The following is a 13,449-nucleotide window of genomic DNA, read 5'->3' on the forward strand; positions in this document are numbered from 1 at the left end:
GATTGAGTACCAACAACTCAAGATCAATCTGTCAGTTAAAAGTCAACAGTCATGTCAGCATATGAAGTATATGATACTGTATATCCTACTCAAGGGGTATCATGTGCATCAAATTAATGATTATTTTAGCTGATTTAAAACTGTTTTTAAAAATGTTTTAACCATTTGTAGATAATCTGTTGATAGTCAACTAAAGATTAGATCTGTTGCTTGTCAACAAATAAATTGTTTATGATCAGTAGACTATTAATAGACATTATCCACTAAGTGTTAGTAGATACATTTTAGGACTATCTAATTAAAGTGAAAAACAGTTTATATCAGTAGAAAGTCTATAACCTATCAACAGATTAATATACTGTTTATGATCAGTAGACTATTAATAGACATTCTCAACTAAGCGTTAGTAGATATCTTTTAGGACTATCTAATTAAAGTGAAAGACAGTTGATATCAGTAGAAAATCTTTAGTTGACTATCAACAGATTATCTACAAATGGTTTACAATTTTTAAAACAGTTTTAAATCAGCTAAAATAATCATTAATTTGATGCACATGAGACCCCTTGAGTAGGATATACAGTATCATATACTTCATATGCTGACATGACTTTGACTTTTAACTGACAGATTGATCTTGAGTTGTTGGTACTCAATCTACAGAAAGTTAGTTGACAATTGAAAGTTAGTCGCCAATTGGTTAATAACCTGTTTGCAAAATAATATTGACAGTCAACAGGCACTTTTTCGTAAAATCTGTAGATTAACACTTGAATTGTACCTTATAGTCTATAGGCAGTCAGTTGAACGTATGTTACTTGTCAGTTGAAACAGTGTTGTTGAATGTCAACTGATGCATTGTTGACAAGATACTGAATGGCTACTAATAACTAGTAAAATCTCAAAATCAAAATAAAGTGCTACCACGTCATGCCCCATCTAGTGGAAGGGAGCGGTTAAAACCACTGTTAAAAGTGCCAACTTTTCATATTATATCAGCATTTTGGTATAAAAAACAATGGTGGGCGGTTCTTATCTTTATGTTTAATAAACACATTGCATTACTTCGTGAAAAATTTAACCTGCAACTTACACTTTAAGCGGCTTCCTAAGGTATAGTTCGGGGAACACACTTAGGAAAATAAACAAATTTGGTAAGATATATCTTTCGAGTCTTCTTAGCAGGCTAAGAGTGAGCGTTATCGGGAAACCGGGCCCTGGTCAGAAGCTTAAAGTAAATCATTTGTGATTTTAACGAGCGCAGTTTCAGTGCTATGATGCGGCCTGAATCCTGACTGAAACTTTTCATAGATGTCATTTTCTTGCAAGAAAGAGCCCAGTTGAGCGGACACAACTTTTTCTAGTATTTTAGACATAAAAGGTAGATTTGAAATGGGTCTATAATTTGCTAGATTATTATGATCTAATTGTGGTTTCTTAATGAGAGGTTTTATAACTGCCAGGTTAAATGTTCTTGGAACATGACCTAAAGATAAAGATGAGTTAATAATATTGAGGAGAGGCTCTTCCACTATAGGTAACACTTCCTTCAGTAGTTTAGTTGGTATACATACCTAGTTTTGCTCACATACCTAATGCCAGAAAAGTCACCAAGTTTCGTAACATTCCGATGAAGCTGTGATTTAAAAAAATTCAAAACAGATTTTTTGTAATCTGAATTTATTGGTGTGTATGTGTATAAAAGTGTGTTTGTATGTGTGTGTGTGTGGGTGGGTGTGAATGTTTTGCACTCTTGATGTTGTAGAGTGTCACCCCTTTACTGCTGTGTACTTTTTTTTAGAATCGTGGCCGATTTGTAGATTGTACAGATAAATTGTTGCAGCAGAGACTATGATTTGGACTTTTGGTTACTAGTCAAAAGGTATTTAACATTTTGGAGATGTTATCCGACAGATAAAAAAAAAAAAAAAAAAAACGATTATGCATCCCACACACACACACACACACACACACACAAACAATAGCAACATTTAAACATAAAACGTTTAAATGTTTAAAAATTATTCCGTACCACTCGCTTGATTCAGGAAATTAAGCTCCTCAACAATATTGAAAAGACTCGCACCAGTCGCATCACCTGAAATGCAGAGAACCTAAGTAACGCAATAGAACAGTGACTCTCGTATAAATAAAGTTTCTTAACAACATTACTAATAAAAAACACTTACTGTTAAGACAGGCGTCCATCTTCTTGTGAAGTATGCACACGTTTCCAATAACGAAATGCAGCGTGGAAAATAGTAGTTTGAGAACAAGACAGAGACGCTGACGCGAACTGCTTGCTTAGATTACTGATGAAGTGAACCCCAATTTTATACAGGTACCATTGGATGGTCAAAAGTGTTAAATGTAAGCTGTTCCCTTACAACGGCATTTACATACACACCTAGCACCACAGATAATGACGCAATACACATCCTGCATCCTGTCCAGAAACAGTTTATCCCCATCAGACTGGAAGGAGCCAGATACCATTCAACAAATGACCAGACCGTTTGGCACTGTAAATCAGAGACACGTCTGTTTGATCTGTTTTTGTCTTTTAAAATATCCCCCACCGGACATCATCACGGGTGGACATGTGACAACGCGGTCACATATCAATCAGGACGCAAATCTCAGCCAGTTTGGCACTGTAAATCAGAGACACTGTTTTCTTGACACCTGGATTAGGCTACCTGACAGCCACGTGTGACAATCATAAATCAACCAAAAGTGACACATGGTATATGTTAATACTACTGCTATCGCTCTTAAAGCTGAAGGCTTATCTGCTGTATGATGTGCCAAAATCTATAGCAATGTACAGAAATGTTGCCATTATGTTACTTCTTAAACAAAGAACAGTACGGTTTGTGCTCTCTCTTATTTATATTCATTATATGCTTTCACTTTTGTTAAACCACCCACAAAAAGGGTTGGCTCCTCTAAAACTATAAAGTAGACAGCCATAACTAATGCTCGTCATAACAGAAGCAACCTTAGGGAGGATTGAAATAATTTTGCTTAATACAATTCATTTGGTTTAATACTAAATAGATTTTTGTTTCTGCTTTGTCTTGCTGTTAGTGAAAACAATATGGGTGGTGGATTCAGGTAAGGATATTTAAATATCTGTCTTTTTTGATAAATTAAGTACAATGTTTCTTTATTGATATTGTAATCAATCTGTGTTGACTTTTAAACATGAATCTTATGTTTGAAAAATTAAATATGTTTTTTTTTTTTTTTTCATGTTTTATTTATAGCTGGTTGATGCAAGTTATAAATTATATACAAGGGAGAAATGTGCACCAGAACGAGTATGAATCTGTACAAATTTTTTACATTTTTGTATTAAAAATATATAAAAATTAAAAGTGCAACAACTGATTGCAATGCTGAATGTAAGAATCTGAAATTTTTAAAAACTAGTAAAGTATATTATATTGAACTATAAAAATAACATTCTTTATTGCAACTTTTAAATAGTTTTAATATGGGTTGTAATATCAGTGGGGAATAAAGGACAAGAAAATGTTTAAATATAACACAATTGAAATTTTGGCATCATGTTTTCATAGTTTGTTTACTTTTCATGTTTGCTGCTGAAACTATTTTTGTAGACACACAAACATAGGAACATAGAAAACATTTGCATTTGGGTGGGCCTCCATAAAATGTGTCAGACTATACCTCAAGGGCTTTTTAATAAAATAATAGCAGACCATTAATGTAAGCAGTGCACTGTAAAAACATAAGTGTACATTTACAGTAAACTGCTGGCAGCACGGACACCAGCACACTACTATAAATAAACCATATAGTGCTTGCTTTAAATAATAACAACATACCTTATATTAAGTAGAGTACACAAAATGATTTAATGCAATACGCTGTAGTAATATTTTTACAGTCAGTTATAATTTTACATACACCTCCTGTATATATAGACCAATATAATGTAATCATCAAATCCAACACAACGACATGTCGTAACTACATATAATTAAACATGAAGTTGGAATGTATTCCCAATAAAATGGTACATGATAGACACCACAGCTGTACAAACATTTTAATATTTTAATGTTTAATAATATTTTAATCTAGGGGCCAGGGCCAGTAGGGCTTTTGAATTAAATTTTAGAATTAAAAAGGTGACTGTATTGTATTTCAATGAATGAATCATTCACTTGGTGCAGAGTATGCTGGGATCAAACTTAAGTGGCTGCATGAAATGTTCTAAAAATACACTTTCCTTTTTATTTTTTTAAGTATGTCCATGTCCGACCTGTTTTACCTGTTCTCTGAAGCACTGTAATAAAACACCATGCTGTTTGAATGCTGCTTTACATCCAGATAAACACCCACTCTTATGATTGCTAAATGCCTTTGCATGAAAAAAAACTTTCTGAAAACTTTTTTTGAAAACACCAATTGTGTAGTAACACCGCACTCAAGACACTAGAGGTGTTTCCTGAAGTGTGTGAGTGAGTGAGTGTGTCATATGAACTTCCTCATGTGATTTCGAGCACCAGCTAAGGAATTCCACCCTAACTGCTTCAACGGTACCATTACATATTTGTGATTGTAGAACAAGTGGTGACATCACCAACTACTAGACAGAATGGCTAGATAAGCCTTTCACTTACACATACTATTACATTCCTCTGGCCTATAGGTGTCACAAGCACATTTTGTTTTGGGTACCCCTGGTAGAGTTCTGTAAGTTAATGCAGTCACCAAGCCCGATAATTTCCCTCTGCCTCGTACAGATGGCTGTATAGACAGGGTTGGATCTGACAATTTTGTCAGCAGTTTCGACCTGCTAAAAGCGTATTGGCAGATCCCCCTGACTCCCCACACTAATTCGTTTTTACAATACCATGAGATGGCATTTGGCATGCAAAACGCTCCCGCTACCTTCCAGTGGTTCATAAATATAATGTTGAAAAGTCTAGAGGGGAGCGAAGCTTACCTGGATGATGTCGTTTTCTGTAGCCGGAACATTTGAAAAAAAAAAAAAAATCAGCATTTTGAGTGTCTGTTCAATGCCAGCCTAACTATCAATTTGGGAGAATGTGAGTTCGGAAAAGCCACAGTGACCTATCTGGGTAAGGTGGTAGGTAGAGAGCAGTAATATTAAGTTCCCAGCTCCAAAGGACCGCCGGCAGCTGTGTCGCTTCTTAGGAATGGCCGGTTACTATAAGAACTTTTGCCGGAATTTCTCGTCCATCGTAGCTCCACCGACAGACCTCCTCAGGCCTATACATGATTTTCTGTGGTCTGAGTCATGTCAGTGGGCTTTCAAAAATGTTCATACGTAAAATCAGTAGTTTGATATCAGGGATCAGGGAGCACCACTGATCTGCACCAGTTTTCCATAATGAGAAAACACACTCCACCACCGCGTGACTTTGCCGTGATATCTGAGTCTCGATCCGTTCGATACACTGTGGAGCCAGTTAGTACAATCTAACTTCATGGGGTGCTCTCATTCAGCCATGTTTCTGTGATTGCCAGCATACAAGCATTTCTGTATTCATGCAAGTAGTGAAGATTTGCTGTTAATTCATCCATTTTTCCCCTCAGGGACTGGGCATTCATTAATAAGTTTGTGGGCAAGGGTAGTTTATTTCCCATTCTTTTTAATCTCTGCCGAATCCCACATCTCTCTCCTCATCTCCATTTCATTTTGTCATCTTGAGAAGATTGCAGATAACTTGGAATGTGATGATAAGATGTGGACATATTTGCTGCACTGAAGTAAGAATTCCCAGCTGTACCAAACAACACCGTCTACAGCGTTTTCAGCATTTAGTGCATTGATAAAATACTTAAAACCCAACAATTCATCCATGAAACTCCATAGTTGTGAATTGTACTCTAAGTCAGCAGGCGATTTATAAAAGCAGTGTATTTATAAAACAACATACTCCGTCACAAACAAACAAACCAAACATTCTTATTGGCTACATTCATTTGAGAAAAACCTACCACCTACTATTAAAATACATATTTGACACTATACTAGCTTATTTCAAACTGTAAGATATTTGTAATTTGTAGTGATTCGTCAATTTAGCTCAAAGGAATTATTAATTAATTTATAGGGAATTCGAAAGAGTCACTTATTACAACCGAGCAAATGACTCGTTCGCGGTTCATTTGAACTGGCTGTAACTATCAACTCTGCAATGGATATAAATATCCGAACTATAGTGAAACACTATAGTTAGCAAGGTAATTAGATCAGAAGTTTAAGACATTAAATTTCGTAAGCACATAACACAAGTAATTTCTCTTTAAAATACAAACAAGACTTTATTGATTATTCTAACACATAAAACTAATATCTAACACAAACACAAACACACACATTCATACGCGTTGCAGCAAGAAAATATCCAGGTATCCAGAGCACATCAACTGACCACAGGGGTTCCCCAGGGTTCAGTTCTTGGTCCCCTCCTCTTCTCCATCTACACTACATCACTGGGACACATCATACAGGCACACGGCTTCTCCTACCACTGCTATGCTGATGACACACAGCTCTTCCTCTCGTTTCAACCAGATGATCCCACAGTAGCTGCACGGGTCTCAAACTGTCTGGCGGACATCTCCACATGGATGAAGGAACATCACCTGCAGCTCAACCTGGCAAAGACTGAGCTTCTCGTCCTCCCTGCCAATCCGTCTATACAGCACGACTTCACTATCCAGCTAGATTCATCATCAATCACCCCATCAAGGTCGGTCAGAAATCTCGGAGTAACGCTTGATGACCAGCTGTCCTTCACAGATCACATTTCAAAGACAGCTCGATCATGCAGGTTTGCACTGCACAACATTAGGAAGATCAGGCCTTTCCTAACTGAGCATGCAACACAACTTCTCGTCCAGGCCCTGGTCATTTCTAGGCTTGACTACTGCAATGCTCTTCTGGCCGGACTTCCATCATGTGCATCTAAACCTCTACAGATGATCCAAAATGCTGCAGCTCGTCTTGTCTTCAACGAGCCCAAGAGGGCCCACGTCACTCCTCTGTTCATCTCTCTGCACTGGCTACCTCTCGCTGCTCGCATCAAATTCAAGGCATTGACGCTTGCTTACAGATCTATCACAGGCTCAGCTCCCTCCTACTTTCACTCACTTCTACGAGCCTACATCCCTACCAGACGCCTACGATCGATCAACAAGCGACGTCTCGTGGTTCCATCACAGAGAGCCACAAAATCACTTTCCAGAACATTCTCATTCACAGCTCCATGCTGGTGGAACGCTCTCCCCGGCCTCATCCGGAATGCAGAATCACTGGCAACATTCAAAAAACAGCTGAAAACCCATCTCTTCCGTGAACACTTAACCTTATAAAAAAAAAAAAAAAAAAAAAAAAACCTTCGAAACATCACTTATCAGGCTTATGCTACTCTGAATAATGCCTGAACTTTGTATTCTGAGCACTTCTTGCGTTGTTGTTGTTTTTGCCTCTTCATGATGACTCGCTTAATTTAGTCCTAATTTGTAAGTCGCTTTGGATAAAAGCGTCTGCTAAATGACTAAATGTAAATGTAAATAAGAAAATAGTTAGGAAAGATTAAGTTTTAAGAGTGAGTTTAAGAGTGAGATGATGGAATCCCAAGTTTCTATATGCACTTATAAGACATGACCTGGAACGAACCATCAATCATTAATTTAACCCTTCTATCGTTATTTAGACAGGTTAATACATTTATATCAATACACCAGTAGTTCAGCTTACAGTCTGGAGGTTACTTGCTCGTTTTGCGTTCCTTTTGGGAATTCCTTTGGTCGGCGTCAAAGGGGTTTCCCGAGTTCGTTCGTTGGCTGGTCTCCTCGTGCCTGATGTCTGGGGCGGCCAGTCATGTGGTGTGCTGGCGGCTGGATTGAAAGTCTTTGTCTGAAGCTGGTTTTGTCGAATCGTGGAACGAAACTTTGCCGCAAAACTTAACTTAGAACCGAGACTCACACGGAAAAGAAAGGAAACTAAGAAAAGAAAGGAAATTGAGAGGAGAGTAGATGATGGCTTGAATGAAATTGTTTAACCCATGTTCTTCTGATCTTGATTTGGGTTATTTCGTCCGCGCGTTTGTTACATGGTTGCTAGTCTGTCTAGATCTTCATCTCTGGCTGCATTTTTGGTTCTGCACCCTCTTGAGAGTGATAGCAGAGCGTTTCTTGAGAGCTAACACAAAAGACAGAGAGCTTTGTTTCGGGTCTAAGATTTTTTACTCAAAAGTTTGTCCCACCTCCTGAAGAGATCGGACCAATTAGACACTGGCTTTATTTGTCTCATCGTAAATCATGCGTTATCTGGGATCTCCTTACTCTCTAAGCTCTAGCAGAGAGGACAGAGGCCACAGTTTAGACATTATTACTATTATAAGAATACGAACATTTTACACAGATTTCAATCAAGCCATCTTTTGAATCACGAGCATACGATCATACTGATATGAAACACAACACACTTTCATTCAAACATCTAACAGGTATAACCATTAAAGGACTTACATGGGATATAATCTTATTAAACATGCATATAAGTGGTGGAAACAACACAGGATTATGTAGTTGCATGATGTATAAGTATAAGTATAGTATAAGTCCATCGAAAACTGTTCTGGATGATTTTATGTATTGTTATAGGAAAAATCTCAGTTTTCTGGTTTGAAGAGAAGAGAATTGGTTTGGTCCTTCAGAGGTCCTTAAGGAGGAGGGGGTCTGGAATGTTGTGGGCTCGAGCAGCTTCTGCTGTTATCTTTATTGGGCACTGAGTTGTCATCTCTGAACCAATCATTCTTTTCCTAGCCATCTCCCATTGACAAGTTCTTCCTTTAGCTGGGCTCATAAAAGTTCTTAGTTGGGGGTTTTCGTTGGTTAGCGTAGACTAGCTGGAGCCTGATTTTATGGCTCTGGATTGGTGATTTGGGTTCTGGAATGTTGAGTTCTGTGTGGAATTATGTTTGAACAAATCACCTGGAAGATTAATTTGTGTTTGATTCGCACTCAATCCTACAAAACACTTCTCCAAGTGTACAGTGTTATCAGGCCCCAGGGTTCAGCTTTCAGCTTCCAACTAGAAATATGGATATTTTGTTCTTGTGCAGTGTTGTTTTTCTCAATAACCAATCTTCTTCTTTGTTTTTAACCCTCTGGGGTCTAAGGTGTTTTTGGGGTCCTTGAGATGTTTTGACATGCCCTGACATTTGTGCTTTTTTCAGTTGCTTATAAACATATTAATGGCAAAGGTGTAATTCACTCTATTTAGCACAAACAGGGCTACCATAATATGTGAGCAACATGTATGTACATGTTTGTATTTTTGAGAGAATAATGTTTATGCATAGTTATTGAAAAAACTAAAAATTAAAGTTTCTGAAATAAGGCCACAAAACACATACTAAATATGTCAAGTCAAGTCAAGTCAAGTCATCTTCATTTATATAGCGCTTTTAACAATTTAGATTGTTTCAAAGCAGCTTTACAGAGATAAACGTATAATTTAAGGTACCAGAGATTGTTTTGGCTTTATAGCGGTTCTTTAATAAAGTTATTTTCCAGCTAAAGTTAGTTTTGACTGATTCGCTTCTGTCGTAACGATCATTTGTTATTATATTAGGGGCCGCCAAGACGACACCATTCTCTCTACACAGACTTTAAACGCGAACCTGTGAGAAACGCTGATGGCGTTCACATGCGCATTTAGAATGGGTTCTATAGTTATGTGCGTTTGAATATGTGTGCGCAGGTTTGGAATTCCCTACAAGCCAAGCCTAAACAAAGTACTGGTGTTTCCTTATCATTTTGATACAGAATTTTATTTTATTTGCCACTTCGGGGTAGATACGCAAATTGAATTTTCCGGCGACGCCTTATCTGTATAGTGGTAAAGGGATCCTCCATAGGGAGTGACTAGTTGGCACTTCAGCACTGCGTTGTCACCGGGTCCAGGCGAAGGTCCTTCGTCAGATCTGGATACGGCCTGGATCCGGCAGGCTGTGGGAAAACCTCGGGATAAACAAAGACACTAATATTAGCGTAGATGCCATTCTTCTCATGATGTAACGAGTACATCAGGATTTATGGGAAGTGTTCCCGGTTCCGGCTGACCTAATCTATGCAGCCTAACATTGAACTATAGAAGTCTATAATGTATTATGTGAATACTAGGTCAAAGAGATCTTTAATCTAGCTTTGAACTGACAGAGTGTGTCTGCTTCCCGGACAATGTTAGGAAGACTGTTCCAGAGTTTTGGTGCTAAATAGGAGAAGGATCTACCGCCAGCAGTCGATTTAGATATTCTAGGTATTATTAACTGGCCGGAATTTTGAGATCGCAATAGACGTGAAGGACTATAATGTGTTAAGAGCTCGCTCAAGTACTGCGGAGCTAAACCATTTAGTGCTTTGTACGTGATCAGCAATATTTTAAAATTGATGCGATGTTTGATAGGGAGCCAATGCAGTGTTGACAGAACCGGGCTAATATGGTCATACTTCCTGGTTCTGCTAAGAACTCGAGCTGTTGCGTTTTGAACCAGCTGTAGTTTTTTTATTAAGCGTGCAGGGCAACCACCCAGTAGAGCATTACAATAATCTAGCCTTGAGGTCATGAACGCATGAACTAATTGTTCCGCATTGGTCAATGACAGCATATGGCGTAATTTAGATATATTTTTAAGATGGAAAAATGCAGTTTTACAGATACTAGACACGTGACTTTCAAATGAAAGATTGGTATCAAAGAGCACACACACACACACACAAACACACACACTTAACAGAGCAGGGACCAAGTGTTAGACAGTATTCTAGATTATTACGTGAAGTTTTTTGTCCAATAATTAGAATCTCTGTTTTTTCAGAATTTAGTAGTAGGAAATTACGAGTCATCCAATTTTTATATCAGCTATACATTTCGTTAATTTTGTGAATTGGCAAGAAAAAGAAAAGACAGAAAAGGTAGATTCGAGATCGGCCTGTAATTGACTAATTCTGTAGGATCAAGTTGCGTTTTTTTAACAAGCGGTTTAATCATAGCCAGCTTAAAGTTTTTTTGGAACGTATCCTAGAGACAAAGATGAATTAATGATATTAAGAAGAGGATCTATGACCTCTGGAAGCATCTCTTTCAGTAGCTTAGTTGGTATAGGGTCTAACATACATGTTGTCGATTTAGATGATATAATGAGTTTAAAAAATTCTTCCTCTCCTATAGCAACGAATGAATCAAATTTTCCCTCAGGGAGACTACAATGCACTGCCTGATGCGATACTGTAGTAGACGGTTGCATAGTTATAATTTTGTCCCTGATATTATCAATCTTATAAGTGAAGAAGTTCATAAAGTCATTACTGCTGTGTTGCTTGGAAACTTCGATGCTCGAAGCTTTATTTTTCGTTAGTTTAGCCACCGTTTCAAATAAATACCTAGGTTAATGTTTATTTTCTTCTAATGGGGTTGAAAAATAAGCAGATCTAGCAGCTTTAAAAGCCTCTCTGTAAGTAATCGAGCTCTCCTTCCACGCTATCTGGGATGCTGAGATGATGAAACTGATCAGGAAGATTATTAATAAAGCAATCTTTAGTGGCAGAAGTGATAGGTCTAACATATTTGAAACACGGAGTCAGCTTTGCACCCTTGGCTAAATGTAATTTACACGAGACTAGATAATGATCTGAGATGTCATCGCTCTGCTGCAGAATTTCAACGGCATCAACATCTATTCCATGTGATAATATTAGATCTAGAGTATGATTACGACGATGAGTAGGTCCTGACACGTGTTGTCTAACTCCAATAGAGTTTACAATGTTTTTAAATGCCAATCCCAATGCATCTTTTTCATTATCGATGTGTATATTAAAATCACCAACAATTAGTACTTTATCTGCAGTCAATATTAATTCTGATAGAAAGTCCGCAAATTCTTTGATAAAGTCTGTATGGTGCCCTGGTGGCCTGTATACAGTAGCCAGCACAAATCTCAAACGTGATTTATCATTTATACTATATATTTTTACATTAAGCACTAACACTTCAAAATAATTATACTTAAAACTTGATTTCTTAGTGGTTTTGAAACTATTACTATAAATTACAGCAACACCACCCCCTTTGCGTTTCAGACGAGTCTCATGTTTATAACAGTAATCTTGCGGGGTGGACTCATTTAAAGTACATTTACATTTACATTTAGTCATTTAGCAGACGCTTTTATCCAAAGCGACTTACAGATTAGGACTAAGTTAATCGAGTCATCATGAAGAGGCAAAAACAACGCAAGAAGTGCTCAAAATACGAAGTTCAGGCATTATTCAGAGTAGCATAAGCCCGATAAGTGAGGTTTTTAAAGGGAAAGGGAAGGTTTTTTTTTTTTTTTTTTTTGAGGTTAAGTGCTCACGGAATAGATAGGTTTTCAGTTGTCTTTTGAATGTTGTCAGGGATTCTGCATTCCGGATGAGGGTGGGGAGAGCGTTCCACCAGCATGGAACTGTGAATGAGAATGTTCTGGAAAGAGATTTTGTGGCTCTCTGTGATGGAACCACGAGATGTCCTTCGTTGACCGATCGTAGGCTTCTGGTAGGGATGTAGACTCGTAGGAATGAGTGAAAGTAGGAGGGAGCTGAGCCTGTGATAGATCTGTAAGCAAGCGTCAATGCCTTGAACTTGATGCGAGCAGCGAGAGGTAGCCAGTGCAGAGAGGTAAACAGAGGAGTGACGTGGGCCCTTTTGGGCTCGTTGAAGACAAGACGAGCTGAAGCATTCTGAATCATCTGTAGAGGTTTAGTTGCACATGATGGAAGTCCGGCCAGAAGAGCATTGCAGTAGTCAAGCCTAGAGATGACCAGGGCCTGGACGAGGAGTTGTGTTGCATGCTCAGTAAGGAAAGGACTGATCTTCCTGATGTTGTGCAGTGCAAACCTGCATGATCGAGCTGTCTTTGAGATGTGCTCTGTGAACGTCAGCTGGTCATCAAACGTTACTCCAAGATTTCTGACCTACCTTGGTGGGGTGATTGATGATGACTCTAGCTGGATGGTGAAGTCGTGCTGTAGAGACGGATTGGCAGGGAGGACGAGAAGCTCAGTCTTTGCCAGGTTGAGCTGCAGGTGATGTTCCTTCATCCATGTCGAGATGTCCGCCAGACAGCTTGAGATCCGTGCAGCCACTGTGGGATGATCTGGTTGAAACGAGAGGAAGAGCTGTGTGTCATCAGTATAGCAGTGGTAGGAGAAGCCGTGTGCCGGTATGATGTGTCCCAGTGATGTGGTGTAGATGGAGAAGAGGAGGGGACCAAGAACTGAACCCTGGGGAACCCCTGTGGTCAGCTGATGTGCTCTGGATACCTCGCCTCTCCATGCGACCCTGAAGGACCTACCTGTGAGATAGGACTTGAACCAGTGGAGTGAAGTTCC

At 38.6% G+C, this 13,449-nt stretch overlaps 1 protein-coding gene across 1 annotated transcript in view; it reads left to right on the plus strand.

Moving 5' to 3' along the window:
• The first annotated feature begins 2,987 nt into the window (after positions 1–2,987).
• LOC311295562 (uncharacterized protein) overlaps positions 2,988–13,449 on the plus strand; it is a 157,560-nt gene continuing 147,098 nt past the window's right edge. Inside the window, exon 1 of the mRNA XM_084417035.1 lies at positions 2,988–3,117. Within this exon, the coding sequence (XP_084273161.1) occupies positions 3,101–3,117 (17 nt within the window). The 5' untranslated portion in view covers positions 2,988–3,100. The remainder of the gene's footprint in view (positions 3,118–13,449) is intronic.

Source organism: Rutilus rutilus, assembly GCF_951802725.1.
Source record: "Rutilus rutilus genome assembly, chromosome: 8".
Lineage (NCBI taxonomy): Eukaryota > Metazoa > Chordata > Actinopteri > Cypriniformes > Leuciscidae > Rutilus > Rutilus rutilus.